The sequence below is a fragment of the Mauremys reevesii genome, linkage group 10 (assembly GCF_016161935.1).
Source record: "Mauremys reevesii isolate NIE-2019 linkage group 10, ASM1616193v1, whole genome shotgun sequence".
NCBI classification, from domain to species: domain Eukaryota; kingdom Metazoa; phylum Chordata; order Testudines; family Geoemydidae; genus Mauremys; species Mauremys reevesii.
Window position 1 is genome coordinate 62,059,567 of NC_052632.1, and position 19,360 is coordinate 62,078,926.

At 40.6% G+C, this 19,360-nt stretch overlaps 1 protein-coding gene and 1 long non-coding RNA gene across 18 annotated transcripts in view; one reads left to right on the forward strand and one right to left on the reverse strand.

Moving 5' to 3' along the window:
- Positions 1 to 19,360, reverse strand: part of GRIN2A (glutamate ionotropic receptor NMDA type subunit 2A) — a 294,429-nt gene that overhangs the window by 161,771 nt on the left and 113,298 nt on the right. Inside the window, exons 1-3 of one of the 14 annotated variants that reach the window (XM_039492619.1) lie at positions 16,919 to 16,945; positions 6,216 to 6,283; positions 3,177 to 3,263 (exon numbers count right to left, since the gene is read on the reverse strand). The exons of 3 other annotated variants lie outside the window; for them this stretch is intronic. In XM_039492619.1, coding sequence (XP_039348553.1) covers positions 3,177 to 3,203 — 27 coding nt within the window. In that variant the 5' untranslated portion in view covers positions 3,204 to 3,263; positions 6,216 to 6,283; positions 16,919 to 16,945. Of the gene's footprint in view, positions 1 to 3,176; positions 3,264 to 6,215; positions 6,284 to 15,205; positions 15,280 to 16,162; positions 16,349 to 16,373; positions 16,529 to 16,918; positions 16,946 to 19,360 lie in introns of those variants that run through there. 10 more of the 14 variants (XM_039492625.1, XM_039492618.1, XM_039492620.1 and 7 more) reach the window with 10 other exon arrangements.
- The window catches only part of LOC120373775, a 71,596-nt gene that overhangs the window by 13,940 nt on the left and 38,296 nt on the right, over positions 1 to 19,360 (forward strand). For 2 of the 4 annotated variants that reach the window (XR_005585707.1, XR_005585705.1), the window contains exon 2: positions 6,221 to 6,329. This is a non-coding gene — a long non-coding RNA (uncharacterized LOC120373775). The remainder of the gene's footprint in view (positions 1 to 6,220; positions 6,330 to 19,360) is intronic. The other 2 variants (XR_005585706.1, XR_005585704.1) reach the window with 1 other exon arrangement.

The window sequence follows — 19,360 nt, forward strand, 5'->3', positions numbered from 1 at the left end:
ACCTCTTTAGTCATTAAAAAACTGGATATCAGACTGTATTGGTATTATAAAGCTCCCTTTATTAAAATGTTACATGAAACTATTTCAGTTACAATTGGGGTGGGAGGGAAGAGAGAAATATTTATTTCTAGGTCACATGGTACATTAGCCCTAAGGACTTAACGTCACCCATAGTTTACCACTGGACCCAATTAAAGTGCTGAAATTAGAACACTGAGCTAGACTGAATTTGGAAGACTTTTAATAAAGTTAACAGTTAGTGTCAAAGCATTTCACATTTTCTTTTCAGTACCCAGATTACCTCTTGAGTTTGATATTTCCCCTTTTTACTATGAACCCAAAGCCCGCTTAGCTCCCAAATTCCTACCCATTTAACTCACTGCTTTTCAAGTTTCCGGGCCACTTGCACCTCAGACTTGCCAAGGCTATTTAAAGCTAATGAAGGTGGATGGGCTGAAAGTCTCTTCAGGCTACAGTTCTTCCTCATTGCTTTCATCCCTGTCTCTCATGTCAGTAATATTCTATGTACTGATAGAATTTCAACCTAGATTTACTACACATGCACATAAGCAGATTAATGAAATACTACAGAAAGGAGTAGCGAATTACATAACATATCATGCAGCTCAGGCATACAATACACGCATAAGAATCTAGAGATGTTCTTTCCCTGGTGGTGTTTAAGGAACCTAAAAACTGATGAAGTTTTAAAGTTTGTTTCTCTCCCTGTCTACAAAGCACCAAAAAAGGAGATTTCCTAATCAGACTTCTTGGATCCAAAGTCCCAAACTGAATTCAGTGAGAGTTATCATGGGCTTTGGACCATGTTTCTCTGAAATGCAGAGAGCTTTTTCTTCCATGATCAGTGGATCACCATGACCGTACCATCATATGATCTCTTAGGTTCTCTGGCCAGGTCACTGTAGTCCTCCCTTTCCCGTGTATCAAAGTCCTTCCTTTCAAACAGTCTCATTCGCTGCCCCAATGGTGTCACTTCCCTAGTGGCTAATAGGGGAAACCAGGCCTGTCCATTGCTCAGGATTCCAGCCTAGGGACTCTATACCTAAAACTGTGCTTTTCCTGGACTCCTTCCTATAGTTTTGGCTCCTCCGTCTCTACATGTACCAGCACAAACTCCCTCCTCCTGTAGACTACTGAACTTCATAGCCTCAAACTCCCTCCCTACTCCCAAGGAGTGACTGCAGACTACTTCCCTGCAGTCCCTTTTTGTTGCCAGCTTCCTGGCTTTATACGAGCCCAGCCCACACTTGCTCATCTGACTTCATGTCAGCCCAAGCCTCTCATGTGTGGTCTATGGCACTATTTGGCCCTTTCTTAGTTCCTTAACCCTTTTTGAGACTGGTATGGGGTAAACACCCTCTCACACTCTGGTAAACACATATTGTTTCCTGTGGGATGCATTAGAGTCCCCAAGTAAAATGCAATTCTGATACCTTTATGGCCTCTTTGAGGACACCACACTTAGATCTCAGACCTCTAGCCATCACCTTTCTCGGACCAGAATCCCAGTATTTGCTCTCTCCATACCAGGGTATAAGGCTGCAGACTCCTGCACTTCACTATGTTCACCTCAAGAAAGTCTGATTTCAGTTCAGCACCCGCAGCTCTACTCTCAGGAGCAATAGCAGGGTTATTTATTGACTAGCTCGCTTGCATAAAGCAAAGTACCACCTATTCAGAACAAAAACATTCAGAGAAAACACAGCTTAAAATTAATGAACAGTTTATATTCATGCCTGGCTTACCAAGTAGTCACCCATCCTGCCACCTGGAGAACCTGGCATGTTTAAAATGGTTCAGACCCTCTGAAAGGGTCTGTCTGTCTCTGATCACAGACTCATGCCTGTCAGTCCTTTGATTGAGTGTGAATGACCCTCTCCCCAGGTCAGAGCTAATATATTATACTAGTTTCAAGTCCTTCTTCCTCTTAGGTCTCTTCAACCAGGTCAAACCAGTCTATGCTCTTTTCCCAAAGGGGTCAAACTTAAACAAAAAAACCTTGTTTCAGTATTGCAGATTGATTACTCCCCATTAATTACTCCCCATTCAGTTCTAGGTAAAGAGTTTGAGATTCATCCTAAAACTTCTATTTTAATTAAAGGCTCACCGCATTTTAGGTGGTGAGCCAATGGAAAATTTACCACTGTAAAACATCCACTTCTGATAATACAATGCAAGTACCCATCTCTTAAATTTGTGACAAATTATGCAAGCCTCTTCTGTCAGACTTTAATCTAAGTGACTGGCTAATTTCTAGATCTAGACCCCATTAGAAATTGCACGGCACCACGCTTCTGTGAGAGAGGAATGAGCTACTTGAAACTAAATTTTATCAGGCAAATTACTTTTACATTAATGGCATGGAAGAATAGTTACTCGCATTTTGCTGATTTGTGGAATGCATTTTCTTCTGTCATTAAAAGGCTATGGATAGAAGTCAGTCGTTTTCTCTCCCCCTCAATAATGCAGAGGAAATTAAATTCCTACCCTTTTAAATGAGTCATTTCAATTAGAAATGGGAGAGAGTCACAGCTCCTGAGTGATCCATGTTACATGGGTCAGACCCTCATTTGAAACAAATGGCAGCTAGTTGGGCTTCTGTGACAATATTTCCCTTTGCAGGGGAGCCTCAATGCCACTGCTGAGTCCTGGTGGAGGTTTTTGGAGTGCTTGAATCCTTACATTTATTTTATACATAGGCATTTCTACACACTAGATCACTACAGCATTTGAGTGCTTCATACACCTTAACAAGTTTATCCCAAATACGCCCTTGGGAAGCAATAGTATCCCAATGGTAAATAAGAGAAACTTAAGCACACAATAAGGGCACATCTTCACTGGCAACGTTAAAGCGCTGCCATAATCGTGGCATGAAAAACCCACATCCACGAGGGGTGTAGCTACCAGTGCTAGTGCACTGTCTATACTGGCACGTTACAGTGCTGAAACTTGCAGTGCTTGGGGGGGGTGGGTGTTTTTTCACACCCCTGAGCAAGAAAATTGCAGCACTGTAAAGTGCCAGTGTAGACAAGCCCTAAGTGACTTGTGTATCACACAGGGAGTTTGTGGCCGAGCCAGAATTGAACCAAGCTTCATTCCTAGGGAAGTACTTTAACCACAAGACCAGCTACTGCAACCTTCTCCTTTCTTACCTCAGCACGTGTTACCTTTCCCTCCATCCGAAACCATCAAAAGTCATCTTCCTCTCGATGAGGCTGCAGTAACAAACAGAGGAGTGCCTGTGTTCATAGAATCATAGAATTCAAGATCAGAAGGGACCATTATGATCATCTAGTCTGACCTCCTGCAAGATGCAGGCCACATAAGCTGATCCACCCACTCCTGAACTAATTCTCTCCCTTGACTCTGCTGTTAAATGCTCCAAATCATGATTTAAAGACTTCAAGTAGCAGATAATCCACCAGCAAGCGACCCCTGCCCCATGCTTCGGAGGAAGGTGAAAAACCTCCAGGGCCACTGCCAATCTACCCTGGAGGAAAATTCCTTCCCGACCCCAAATATGGCGATCAGCTGAACCCCGAGCATGTGGGCAAGACTCTCCAGCCAGACCCTCTGGAAAAGGCTAACAATATCCCAACATTGACCCTTTGTACTAATTACCAGTGTGGCACGTTATTGACCTATTGACTAAACCCATTATCCTATCATACCATCCCCTCCATAAACTTATCCAGCTTAATCTTAAAGTCATGGAGGTCCTTCGCCCCCACTGTTTCCCTCGGTAGGCTGTTCCAGAATTGCACTCCTCTGATGGTTAGAAACCTTCGTCTAATTTCAAGCCTAAATTTCCTGACTGACAATTTATATCCATTTGTCCTCGTGTCCACATTAGCACTGAGCTGAAATAATTCTTCTCCTTCCCTGGTATTTATCCCTCTGATATATTTAAAGAGTGCAATCATATCTCCTCTTATCCTTCTTTTGGTTAAAGAAAACAAACCGAGCTCCTCAAGTCTCCTTTCATACGACAGGCTTTCCATTCCTCGGATCATTCTAGTGGCCCTTCTTTGTACCTGTTCCAGTTTGAATTCATCCTTCTTAAACATGGGAGACCAAAACTGCACACAATACTCCAAATGAGGTCTCACCAACGCCTTATATAACGGGACTAGCACCTCCTTATCTCTACTAGAAATACCTCACCTAATGCATCCCAAGACCGCATTAGCTTTTTTAACGGCCACATCACATTGCCTACTCATAGTCATCCTACGATCAACCAGGACTCCTAGGTCCTTCTCCTCCTCCGTTACTTCCAACTGGTGCGTCCCCAGCTTATAACTAAAATTCTTGTTAGTCATCCCTAAATGCATAACCTTACACTTCTCATTATTGAATTTCATCCTGTTACTAATACTCCAGTTTACAAGGTCATCCAAATCTCCCTGGAGGATATCCCGATCCTTTTCCGAATTGGCAATACCTCCCAACTTGGTGTCATCCGCAAACTTTATCAGCCCACTCCTACTTTTGGTTCCGAGGTCAGCGATAAATAGATTAAATAAAATCGGACCCAAAACCGAACCTTGAGGAACTCCACTGGTAACCCCCCTCCAACCTGACAGATCACCCTTCAATACGACCCTCTGCAGTCTCCCCTTTAACCAGCTTCTTATCCACCTCTGGATTTTCATTTCGATCCCCATCTTTTCCAATTTAACCAGTAATTCCTCATGCGGTACCATATCAAACGCCTTACTGAAATCAAGATATATTAGATCCACCGCATTTCCCTTGTCTAAAAAAATCTGTTACTTTCTCAAAGAAGGAGATCAGGTTGGTTTGGCACGATCTACCTTTCGTAAAACCATGCTGTAATTTGTCCCAGTTGCCATCGGCCTCAAGGTCCGTAACCACTCTCTCCTTTAAAAAATTTTCCATGACTTTGCATACTACAGATGTTAAACTAACAGGCCTGTAGTTACCTGGGTCACTTTTTTCCCCCTTCTTGAATATAGGAACTATATTAGCTAATCTCCAGTCAAACGGTACAACCCCCGAGTTTAGAGATTTATTAAAAATCATCGCTAACGGGCTTGCAATTTCACTCGCCAATTCCCTTAATATTCTAGGATGAAGATTATCCGGGCCCCCTGATTTACTTCTGTTAAGCTGTTCAAGTTTGGCTTCTACCTCAGATACCGTAATGTCTACCCCCATATCTTCATTCCCGTCAGTCCCTATACCACTATTCCTTAGCCCTTCATTAGCCTCATTAAAGATAAAATGTTGTTGCTTTGTGACCCATAATGGGAAAATTCTAACTTCCCCTGACCATGATTTAAACCCACCCCCCATCTCTGTTTCAATTCCATTTACTAGGGCTTCTCACAGAACCCAGGATATGTCCAATAGTGCATCATAAATCAATGCTTTCACTTGATCAGCAGCAAATATTGCACTTGAAGAGATGGTTAATGTTAATTTAGTAATAACAGAGTCAAGATTGGGTATCTGTTTCTTGTAAAATTAAGATAAATATCCAGACTGGAATTGCCAAGTAGAAGCAAATTGTTTAGCAAGCAGAACTTTCCGACATCCTATTCTTCTTAACTGAAGAAAAGAGTGACACTGATTAGATTATATTGATCATGAGAGTAGCTCATCCTAAAGGGTATTATTTGTTGCAATTAGATGTAAGGCTCTCCTGTCACCAGAATTCTATTAGATCAGTAAGTCTAGACCACCATGTCCCAGTCTTGCCAAATTGTCATCATCTATCAAGTATGAAAGAAAGAAAACTGATGTTTTTGGTAATCCCATGTCATTTCCATCCCTGCACCACTAAAAAAAATGGACTCCTGGCTAACCATATATTTTAATTAAGGCTGCATATGCATAGTAGCTGCCACCGAGATGCACACCTCCTGCTCCAAAAAGTAATCAAAGCCATATCCTCTGAGCCAGCCTCAGGAGGGGGTTGGTTATTGAGATGGTTCTCTAGGGAACACCACTAACTTAAATGATGCTTTAAAAATAAAAACAGAGGTTGAGGGGGATGAAGGGGATATTTAGGCTCCCCCCAGCGCGCACACACCCTCCTGCTGCAGCTGTGGAGCTCAGGCGCTTGTTCCTTTCAAGCCTTGAAATCAGATTTACAGTTTCCCTTTCCAAAGGAAATACCTAGAAACTTATGAAAGAAGCTCCTTTTACATTGCTGGTTCTCTCACCTTAGGGAAATGCAAGACTGCATACAGATGGCACCACTGAGTTCTCTTTTGAGATTCCTCTGGAAACCCTGACCAAAGGAGAAGAAAGAGATAACCTACTAGAAGGTAATGAAGGTAGAGACTGTCTATTTTTTCAAATTGCTCTGAAAACTTCATTTGTTTTTTCAAATTTACTATTAATTAAATGTTCAAAATAGGGCTGTCAATCGCAGTTAACTCAGGCAATTAATGCAAAACAAATTAACTAGATTTTAAAAATTAAATTGTGATTAATTGCAGTTTTAATCACACCGTTAAACAATAATAGAATACCAATTTAAATGTATTATACATATTTTGGATGTTTTTCTACATTTTCAAATGTACTGATTTCAATTACAAACACAGAATACAAAGTGTACAGTCCTCACTTTATATTATTTTATTACAAATATTTGCACTACAAAAATAAAAGAAATTGTATTTTTCAGTTCACCTCAAACAAGTACTGTAGTGAAATCTCTATCGTGAAAGTGCAATTTACAAAATGTAGAAATATTTTTTCATAACTGCACTCAAAAACAAAACAATGTAAAACTTTAGATCCTACAAGTCCATTCAGTCCTATTTCTTCTTCAGCCAATCACTAAGACAAACAAGTTAATTTACAGGAGATAATGCTGCCCTGAGATAAAGTTAATGGTAATGTATTACAACATCATGAACGTACTAGATTTTTTACACTGTCTCTCCATATATATATATATATATATATATATATATACATACATACATACATACATACATATATATATATACACATACACACACACATATATAAAAAATTCTCTATTGCATTTGTACTGTAGAGTTGCTGTTTCTGTATCACTCAAACCTGCTTTACACTCACCAATTCATAGTTCTTTCCAAAATATTTTAATACAACATGAGTTCAAAGCATTTTACAGCTGATACTGAGAAGGCACATTCTCCCGAACATTCACATATGCATCAGATCAGCAGCAAGAATGGAATCTCTTGATAAGAAACCTCTCTGCAATTCTGCTTGCTTGCAATAGCATCTAGCTGAAGGATCATTTCGTTTATTCCATTATATGCAGTATAAGGAAATGAATCCTTTTTATTTTCCATGAAAGTGAACTCCATCAGACTATCCAAATCCGTTAGCAAAAGTTCCCCAGTTACAAATGAACAAATTGCGGGAAGAAAATTTTAACAATTTGTCTTCTTAAAAATCATGAGTGATTAACAGCTTTTTCCATTCAACATTGTGTAATTAAAATGAACGTTCTTTATAATCAGCCTGACAAACTATACGCATACGAGAAATATTGTACTGTATCTCTCTTTTGTAGTGAAAACACTAATTGAGGCATTTTCAGTTAACACCACAGTAATTAATCTCCCCGTGGTTATATAAAACTCATCCACATTTCCACATTTAGATAACTGCTACTTCAAACTGTTCTTTTATTGGCCCAAACTCGCAATGAAAAGGTAGCACTTATATCTTGCTATTTGGGCCCAGAGCTGTAATTAGTAGCATTGAACTTTCCTCGCTATTACAGGCAGATTACTGCCTAAAATAGTCCACACACATACATGTATGTATGTATGTATGTACTGTGCATAGATAGTGTATGTGTATAAACATATACACACCTCTAATTAAACTGAAAACATTGAACAGTTAGGGGTAGATTTTTCAAAAGCACAAAAGGCAGCAAGCCACCACTTTGTGCTTTTGAAACCTCCCCCATAGTCATTACCAAAAAATAACCACCACAACCAGTCAATTCAATGACTGTAAATTAATTCAAAAAGGTTTCAAAAAAAGTTTGGAAATCAGTGTAAGAATTCCAAGAGGCAGCTACAAATTTATCTAGAATACTACAAAACACTACACTAAGGCCAGAATTTAATGAGGTTAACCTAAACTAACTTTGCACAGATGAATAAATAAAAACTGAACAATTTACTCTCCCAAGAGTAAGCACTGGAATTAGCATTTTTCAAATATATAGCCATATGAAAGCTCACATGAAAAAAAGATCAATTGTATTGGAGATCTATGGGGGCATTTTCTGATGTGAGCTTCTAATACTAAACGTACAATTTGCATGCACAAGTATAGCTATTAAAAACTGTGCTGCTGTAATTCTATAGAGCAGTATTAGAACGGATTTGTTCTTTAGGGCCAATTTCACCAACAGCATCATGACTAGAGAACTCATTTTTTATTTAATAAATTGTTGTTCTGAATAATTAACATTAAATACAAATATCAAAACATGATATTTTTAATGTTTAGAAAAATCTGGCACATTTATATAAACAGCACAATCCAGGACTACTGATAATTAATGTCTCTATTTAAACAATATCGTGACTATCTGCATTTGTAAAAAGTCTAGTACCATTTACAATTCCTTAAAAAACATATAAGTAAAACAAACTGCAACTAGCAGATAATGTTCAGATTAAAGTAACTATCAAATGATGGTTACTTGCCAAAAAACAATCCCCAATCAGTCACTTAGGCAAATTTTCTCTCATACATACCCTGACTCTGGCAAGGTGCAAGTAAAACAAATGGGCCCAGACTCACACTCAAAGTCAGCAAAATGAATGGTGGATGCACAAGTTGAGCATGTTTCAGGGTCAAGTACATGCCAATGAATAAAGCGTAACTTTGCACTAACCTCCAAAGTTTTAAGTCTCATGAAAGCTTACTGGAATGTGCCCACTGATCTCCCACGCTGAGATAAGCAAGGGGTTTGTGATGATTTGCGGAATCTGCCTGTACAACTTACAAATTCTGTTTGAGGTTATGAAGTGTTTTTTCAAATTGTTGTTTTGGGGAATGCCTCTATATGGATGTGGAATCCAGCAGCTGCTGAGATGGGCTACAGAATGGGTCCAATCCAGGGACAATGTAGAGTTAACAACCTTAACAACTTCTCTGGACCGAACAACAGGTATGCTAAGGAGAGTGGACTTCCTTAATCTTGACTGCAGGGAAAAGGAAGTGAAGAGAGGAAAATTCCCTTATGGGATAAAGATGACAAAGTAGAGGCTTAAAAGGGACTCGCAGGAGGAGCAATGGGAAAGCTTTTGGAGGAACAGGCAGGCCTGAGCACGCGACAAGAACAGGCAGGCTGTTCATAGCAGGGGGTCTGGTTTCACAGTAAGAGGGACCGAACAAGTTCAGAGAAAGCTAGTGGGCCTGGGAAGACTCCATCATTTGGAAGACAAGTCACGAGCTGCAGAGTAAGGATTCTGGATTCCCCAGAAGATGTTTCATGACCCAAAAACTCTTCTGAGTGGTGAGAAACTGGAAGCAGGGAAATACATATAGGTGTGTGTGCGCGCGCACGTACATGCTACAGATCAGTATTTCTTGTGCTAAGAAGAAAGAAATGGTGTTTTAGAATCCTGTGCTAAGCCTGTCAGAGTGCCAGTCTGCTTTCACTATCACGTATGTTTGAAGAGGTAAATGGTAAAGGTCCAAGATTTGCTGGGATTCTGGGAAGCATGCAAGGGGAGGTTTGAGAGAGAGAGAGAGAGAGAGAGAGCGCACTAGCTTTAGGGCCTAGGCAATTGCACCATGGAGTCCCCACACCAAGAGCTGTATGAGACATAAGGTCTACACCTGGAGTGGGTGCCTACAGGCCCAAACCCAGGGTCAGAGCCTAAACTCTGCCCAGCACCAGGAAGCTAAGGGCATGTGGGATTCAACATTGAATCCCCCTCAGTAGGCTGGTGAGTGTCCAACAGGGTGAGCTCAACAGGATCTGTGATAGGACAAAAGTTTACGTCCAATATAATCAGGACCCAGAATATGTTGCATTGTTGTCCTGCACTTTAAAGGCTAGTGATTTGGGATATCGCCTATTCATTGAATTGGAAAAATGGAAAGAAAGATCATTTAATCAAGTGGGAACCTGTGGACGCAGCAAGTAAATAAACCGGCCTGGCCCGCCAGGGCACTTGCCCTGGCGGGTCATGTGCCAAAGGTTGCCGATCCCTAGTATACAGCAATAGGAAAATATCATACTTGTACTTGGTTTCTTCTCAGCACCTATGGTAGCATCTACCATCCATGGATCAAAGTGCTCTATGCACAGTAATTAAGCCTCAATTCTCCTCAGAGCTAAACAGTTCCCTTATAAAGCAACATGTAAATTCATTATTTTTCAGTAGATCCAACATAAATATGTTAAACATATAAGTGTATGTTAAATATATGTCCCATGGGACACATCCTGCTTCTTAAGGAATTAAGCACATAAATGCCATGGATTTAAGATGAGTCCCACAGCCAGCAGCTTTTGGGGTTTTTTTAAAGTGTTTACGAAAGATGTCAGATGGCAACCTCACAGGCTGAAGTTCTTTCTCTGCTCATAAAAAGGAGGTACAGTAAGGGCAGCTCCAATATCCCTACACCTTGCTCTGGAAAATCCCCCTGTGGGTAACAGGTTAGTTCAGCTTTACAGACCATTTAGTCCCTCCTAAGAGGGATGACAATACCCGCTATTACCAATACCCAAGCACAGAAGAATACTCATGCTCTACAGAACAGGAGAGTTATCCTTGCCCCAGAGAGTTTTCAATTGTAGATGTGACAATGAGTTTAACATTATGGGGGTGGGGGATAGGGTGTGAAAGCACAAGAGTTAGGATTATAAAATCACATGGTGATTCAGTGAATGGTGTGCAAATGCAATTTGTGATAGGGGCCTGTGTCCAGAAGAAAAGGAAATGATATTAATTCACTTTGTATGCCCTGAAGAGCCAGCAACAAAAAGGTAGTGACCCATGAGAAGAACAAGGAATTTGAATGTTAGCTAAAGTAGCATATTGTAAGGACTGAGGTTGCCCTTCTTCCCAAAGTCTGAAACTTTTCTCTTTTATTGTGATGCAATTATTCAGTTTGTCTCAAAACTCCCTCAACTTTTAAATGAATAAAATATCCTGCAATTCCTGCTCAACAGCACAGATTGAGCATATGAGATATTCACAGGAGAAACAATGTTTCAGCACAGGGTTGGAATGAAGAAAAGACAGGACATAGCCTCTTTGCAGCAGGCTGCAAAGCTCCTTCGGAAACAAGGATGGAATCAGGAGTTCACTGACCATCTGCATCCACTGGCCCAGCCCATACCCTTCCCTCATGCTGCAGGGGTCCTATGGACTGGGATGGGGGCGAAAAGGTTGTAGGAAATATGCTGATGTTCCTTGCTCACCCTCTTTATTCAGCAGAACACCACTAGTTCTTCTGCAATCAGCATTAGAAGATTTTAGTTCTATTGTTTCATAATCCTTAAACAATGACAGTGTTTATAGGTCCATACAAGACAGACAGAGCCCCGACCCTAAGAGCTTGCGTTCAAAAAATATATGGAAGATAAGAGTCATTAGTACAACCACAGGATGAGATAGCTCAGAACATTTTTTCCCTGAAGTTTGGTTAAATTACCACTAGCCACCCCCAACCAACAAGGTGGAGAAGGATTTTGACATGGACTAGGGTGAGTGGACATTGTATAAGAAATAAACCTTGGTGAAGAATTTGAATGAGAAGAGTGAGGGCCCGGCACACTGATATTAGGACATCATTCCATCCTGCCCTGTTTTGTAGTCTCAGCCTACATTGTTTGTTTTTCTTGCAAATTACAAAAAGGGCACTATCCTTAGTTCTAGGCACTACAGTTGCTGAGTTGCAGTCCACGGCTGGCTGCATGTCAGCAATGGGACAAGCAATTAATTTAGACATGCAATTATAATCCGCCCCTTGTAAAGTGATGTGGGATGGAAGACACAATAAATGTAAGACATCATTATTAAGAGCAAAAGAAAAAAGGATATGCCCAAAGATGGCAATGAAGATGCTTCAAATGACAATTGAATGCCTTAGAAAAGATATGTATTAGGATTAAAAACTGAGTCACTCCAAGAAATTCCAGTAAATCCTTTTTTCTCAATTTTTTTTAAAATAGTGAGTTTCTTTTTCAAATAAAGAAAATGCATGAAATGTCAGTAATCATAAAAGGGTAAATTTCAAAAAATAAAAGTTATTAGCATACCACATTGTCAAAAAAATACTCAGCTATACAGCTAATTGAAAATAGCATGTTTAACTGAAATCATAGAATATCAGGGTTGGAAGGAACCTCAGGAGGTCATCTAGTCCAACCCCCTGCTTAAGACAGGATCAATCCCCAGACAGATTTTTATCCCAGTTCCCTAAATGGCCCCCTCAAGGACTGAACTCACAACCCTGGGTTTAGCAGGCCAATGCTCAAACCACTGAGCTATCCCTCCCCCTTGCTATGTTTTTTTCCAGAGAGATGATGCTAATAAAGTAAAAAGAACAGGAGTACTTGTGGCATCTTAGAGTCTAACAAATTGATTTCAGCATGAGCTTTTGTGAGCTACAGCTCACTTCTTCGGATGCATAGAATGGAACACACAGACAGGAGATATTTATACATACAGAGAACATGAAAAGGTGGAAGTATGCATACCAACAGGAAAAGTCTAATCAATTGAGATGAGCTATCATCATCGGATGCTGAGGTTGATGGTGGGATGGAAACTGTTAAAATCACGGTGGAATTCCTCGAGGGCTTCTTTTCCATGAGTCCAGATGATGAAGATGTCATCAATGTAGCGCAAGTAGAGCAGGGGCATTAGGGAACAAGAGCTAAGGAAGCGTTGTTCTAAGTCAGCCATAAAGATGTTGGCATACTGTGGGGCCATGAGGGTACCCATAGCAGTGCCGCTGACTTGAAGGTATATATTGTCCCCAAATGTGAAATAGTTGTGGGTGAGAACAAAGTCACAAAGTTCAGCCACCAGGTTCGCCGTGATATTATCGGGGATACTATTCCTGATGGCTTGTAGTCCATCTGTGTGTGGAATGTTGGTGTAGAGGGCACTCCCAGCTCAACACTCTCTCTCTCTCATATGTGGACTCTTTCCTCAGGCCCTATGCTACCAGCACTCCCAGCTATCTTCGAGACACCACTGACTTCCTGAGGAAACTACAATCCATCGGTGATCTTCCAGAAAACACCATCCTGGCCACTATGGATGTGGAAGCCCTCTACACCAACATTCCACACACAGATGGACTATAAGCCATCAGGAATTTTAACAATTTCCATCCCACCATCAATCTCAGCCTAGACCAATCCACACAAGAGATCCATTTCCTAGACGTTACTGTGCTAATAAGCGAAGGTCACATAAACACCACCCTATACTGGAAACCCACTGACCGCTATACTTACCTACATGCCTCCAGCTTCCATCCAGGACACACCACACGATCCATTGTCTATAGCCAAGCTCTAAGATACAACCGTATTGGCTCCAATCCCTCAGACAGAGATAAACACCTACAAGATCTCTATCAAGCATTCTTAAAACTACAATACCTACCTGCTGAAGTGAAAAAACAGATTGACGGAGCCAAGAGAGTACCCAGAAGCCACCTACTACAGGCCAGGACCAACAAAGAAAATAACAGAACGCCACTAGCCATCACCTACAGCCCCCACCTAAAACCTCTCCAGCGCATCATCAAAGATCTACAACCTATCCTTAAAGATGATCCCTCACTCTCACAGATCTTGGGAGACAGGCCAGTCCGCGCTTATAGACAGTCTCCCAACCTGAAGCAAATACTCACCAGCAACCGCACACCATACAACATAAACACTAACCCAGGAACCTATCCTTGCAACAAAGCCCGATGCCAGCTCTTTCCACATATCAATTCAAGTGGCACCATCATAGGACCTAATCACATCAGCCATGCCATCAGGGGCTCGTTCACCTGCACATCTACCAATGTGATATATGCCATCATGTGCCAGCAATGCCTCTTTGCAATGTACATTTGCCAAACCGGACAGTCGCTACGCAAAAGAATAAATGGACACAAATCTGACATCAGGAATCATAACATTCAAAAACCAGTGGGAGAACACTTCAACCTCTCTAACCACTCAGTGACAGACTTGAAGTTGGCAATTTTGCAACAAAAAAACTTCAAAAACAGACTCCAAAGAGAGACTGCTGAACTCAAATTAATATGCAAATTAGATACTATTAACTCAGGCTTAAACAGAGACTGGGAATGGTTGGGTCATTACACTAATTGAATCTATTTCCCTATGTTAAGTTCTCCTCATACCTTCTATGGGTCATCTTAATTATCACTTCAAAAGTTTTTCTTCTCCTGCTGATGATAGCTATCTCAATTGATTAAACTCTTTCTGTTGGTATGCATACTTCCACATTTTCATGTTCTCTGTATGTATAAATATCTCCTGTCTGTGTGTTCCATTCTATGCATCCGAAGAAGTGAGCTGTAGCTCATGAAAGCTCATGCTGAAATAAATTTGTTAGTCTCTAAGGTGCCACAAGTACTCCTGTTCTTTTTGCGGATACAGATTAACATGGCTGCTCCTCTGAAACCTGCTAATAAAGTAGTTTCCATAGGTAACATTCTAGAATAATGTGACACTAAAGCACTAAAGATATTTGCTAGGTTAGTCTAATTTCAATGTGCAGTGAGTTGTGTGTGTTACATGAGAAGTAGGATGTGCCACTGGCAGACAGAACTGGTCATACACATTTCTGGGGATGTGCAAAGGATTGTTAGGGAAGAGGGAAATCCAGATTAGTGTCCAAGTGGCCAGTAAACAATTTATCGAGGAGGGCAGTAGAGTACCCCCCACAGAAAAATATCCTATTTGCAGTCAGATAAAGTGACAATGACCCAAAGCTCTCCTTATCTCTTCCCCATTCCCTGGAGGAAAACAGATCTGAGATCGTGTATACATATAATAAACTGTCTCTTGGATCTTCTAATCCTCCCAGCCAAGTACATTGTCAAACAGAGAGCACAGAAGCAACGCTTTTGTGTATTTCTGTACCCCACCCATCACCAAATACAGGCATATCAATGAGGAGAAAACCTGATTTCTATAATCTGCTGTCCAGACTCCCATCATGCAGCACGATCTCCAGCCTGAGCAGGGAATAATGTGTGGCTGGAGAGAAAGGTGCAAGAATGTGTAGGAGCAGCATTGCTGGCAGAAAAATATCTAAATAACCCCATTAGATGCAGAATCATCAGTTCCCAATTTATTTTATTTTGATTAATGCTGAATCTCAACATAGCTTCCAAGGATGTAGATTTACTAGAAGCATATATAGTTATTATTTTCACAATCAGACATTTCATAACCTAGCTCATTATGAGAAAGCAATTTTAAGGCACAGACTTCAGATACACATGGGAATCACTAATGCATACTACTCACATTATAAACAAACAAGAAAATCTCACACTTCTAGATACTAGGGATTGCAGCTGCTTCCAGGCTACAGCAGGCCATAGCAAAAATCTGCTCTCTCAGCAGAAATCATAACGTTTAACTCCCACCAAATCAGCTACAGTACTGAATCCTATTTCTTTTTCACTGGCAGGAAGAGAGGAATCAAGGCAGCATGTTTCTAGCTATCTCGGCACAAAAGAATGCTTCTGCCAAAATCTCCTAGCTGTCCCTTCCTGGCCTGCCAGTAAGGAGAAGCACTTAGTCACTTAGGCTCCAAATGTTTGCTGAGTCTGCAGGTTATAAGTGTTGCCTTTTTTTCTTCATATACATTTCAAGTTGTTAGCTTGTATTAATCTCAACCTAATAAATTAGGCAATATAGCATTTGTGGGTCTAAACTATACTTTAAAGAGGTGCTTTTACAATGGAATAATGCTGGTAAAAAAGGCTTTTTTGCAAAAGGCCTTTTATTTGCAATGTCCATCTAATGCTTGAATATATTTTTAAAGCCATTACTCCCTCTCAAGCCTTATCTTTTGATAAATCCTTGCCAAGAAATAGGCATCATGATTATCATCTTCATGAGAAAACACACCTTTGATAAGAAGCCAGGAGGACAAGAAAATTAAAGCAAATCCAGTAACAGACAAAGATTAAACTTTTACACAATAGAGTATAGCAGAACTCGTGCATTAATGACTAGGGGACCCAATGTGAATAATGAAATTTTGTGAATTAGTGAAGCTCAAATTCAGTCTCCCCCATGCCCCTGAATCCAAACCTGCTCCACAATAATTATTCCATACCTTAGCTTTGAATAGCTTTTAAACCCTCTGCAGACTCATTAGGTACAGGTGGAAATCTGACTTAGCAGCAGAACCTTTGTGGATCTCTGTTCCACAGTACCTGCCCTTGCACAGGCTCCTGCCTTCCTGTGATGGAGGGCTAGGCAACAACAGGTGTACCAGCACTCTGATCACTGGATCACCAATTAAATCACCCCAGGGTAAACCTGAGGGCAAAGCTGTGCCTAATGGATAGATTGGGAAAGGGTAGGAAAGAGCTACAAGGCTAGTTAACCCATTAGCCCAGAAAGTAGAAAAAGGCACAGGAAGGAAGGAGAAGACACACATGCATGCACCTCTCCTCTCCAGTATGCTAGGCAGGAGATGAAATCTCTTTTATTGCACCAACTTCTATTGGTGAGAGAGTTGGAGCTAGGAGAGCTCTTTTAGGGGAATTATACCTCCTGTCTTTCCCATCCTTCGATGAGTGCATTAAGCAGTGTATGTTACTTTAAATACAGAGCTGCATGAGTCTCTAAGGGTAGGGGGAAAACACTGTAAATTACCTGTACAGGGTTTTTGACCAGAAGATCTCTGAGCAGTTTGGTGGATGGAAAAGACAAGAGTGGGGCTGTGCCCTATCACGCTCCCCCTCAGTAACCAGGTGCAGATTAGCATTGTCCTGTTTAGCATCCATTGTGCTTTTACACTTAAAGAGGGACCTGCCAATTGTGCAGTATGCTTTCTCCTCTGTATCACACCATGGGCAGGAGGGTTCTATTTAAATGATAGCTTGTTAGGAAATTATGATGTCTACAAATTATTGGGTTTATGTTCATACACTTTTCTTTATTCATAAAAAGTCAGTCAGCAAGTCACTTGTACCCATAAAACAACTACTGCTGAAAACATGGTAGTGATTCCAAATACTTTTAAATGTTGCTTCACTATTTCAAACTTGTTTAAAATGAGGATAGTGCAAGTTAACATGAAAATCTATAGCACCACCCCATAACTCCCACCTGGGTTTGCTTGTCAGTTCACAAAACAGTAGCTTAAAGCTAAATATAATAAGTGCTTAGGTTTGTAGTAATCCTTACAGTGTCTGAGTGAATTAAAATTGGAGGTGAAAAAGCATCCAAGGTTTCTGAAGGGAACTCCTCACAATGCATCCATTCCTAGAGTTAAGAGAGATCTGATTTAATTAATCCTGACAGTTTCACTTCAGTACGATTGCTCGCAGTTTCTGCAAAGGAAACGAACAGCTAATAATCTGAATGCCAAAATGAAACAGTCTGCTGGGAAGACTCGGCCCTGTGGATTTAAAATATTGCTGAATAAATTTTAACTATTAGCTTTCCCTTGCATGTCCAGAAACTTCTGTAGATACATCCTTGCATTACTTTCAAGTTCACCTCCCTAAAGTAAGAGAGCCTAATACCCAGGGCAGCATAATATCTTTTTATACAATGAAGTTAAATCAGCATTATAACCATCAAGGCACCAGTTGGAGAAAAGAATCTTGAAGAGCTAACAGATACTGACAAGGCCAAAGCAGTTAACACTGCATCTACAAGCACATTCGCCCTGGAACAAGAGCCATATTGCTAAGGCACTGTGTGAACAGGATGTAAAGCAGATGGATTTCTTTCAGTTTCAGTATGTTACACACCACACACATTCAGTGTCCATGAATGTTGTGGAGCAAATTCAATCATCCTGCTATTTTATTTGATGGGCAAGCTCTGCATGCGCAGCCCCAAAACTCAGGAGAGCACAGCAGGGTAGTAGCAGTTACCTTTCTTCCAGCTGTCCCAGAATCACTGGATAATTTTTAAAGTACCTACACTATAGGTTAACTGGGCATCTCCGGCTGGGCACCCAAACACTGAGACTTCCAAAATCACTAGTCACTTTTGACAATCCTGGCCATAGTTCATCTAGCTTCCAGCTAGCTATGATATGTAATGGACAAATGGCTTTTATTCCAAAATATAGTAATCATTTTTCCTTCCACAGTCCACAACACAGCAAAGAATGAGGAAGAACTTTCACAATTGTTAGAGACATGGAGTCAGTGAACGTTAAACAAAATGGTATTATTAATGGTTCAATGCACAATGAAAATTTACTGGAGGAGAAAAACATAATGGATCTAATGGAGAGTGCGTTGAGAAGGAAAATGGAACTGGAAACTCACTTGTGTCTCAGTTGTTACCAGTACTGGAAAAATGTACAGCACACTATTCTCAATAGAGCTGAAATAAAGAATGGGAAAGACAAAAAGGCCAAGCTAAGCAGACCCCATTTTAACTGTTGCATCTTCACTGAAGCACAAAGAACTTAGTGCAAAAGAATTGCTAAGTCCTTTCTCAGACACATTTTTGTCAAAAGTAATGTGGAGGAAATGGAAACGCCCAAACTATTGGGGACTGCCTTGGGTAATATCCAGAATATATACTGGCCATATATGGTATGTGAGGAAAGCACAATGAGAAGAATACTTTGAGGATAGATCCTCAACTCATGCTTCTCCCTTTCCAGCCCAAATGACTAAACGGAGCTAGTCAAATGGGCCTTAATGCTAAGAAACAAGGAGTTGGGCAAAGTCTGCCCCTGCTCACTGCACTGCTTTTTTTTTTCCCTATACTAACAAAAAGCTGAAAAAAAAAAAAAAAAAAAAAAAGGAGGTTGCCTCTTCACCTCAGCAAGGCACAAGAGAAGCTGGGGAGACCAAGAAGATGATGTTGCTTGCCTAACTAGATGGAAGCAAAATTATCATGTTTGGTAGAAGAGGCAACCATGCATTAGTATAGTCATCTGGCAATAAAGGCATAAGAAGAACAATGGATAGCTCTGTTGTCATTGGGAGGAGTCAACTGAAGGGAGAAGTGATGGGAAAAGATATGCCCAGGCCAAGTATAAAATGTGGAGGGGGAGAAAATCGGCTGTTTAGCAAAGTTGCCTCAGACACGAGAGCTGTCAATCAGTGATTAACAACAAATATA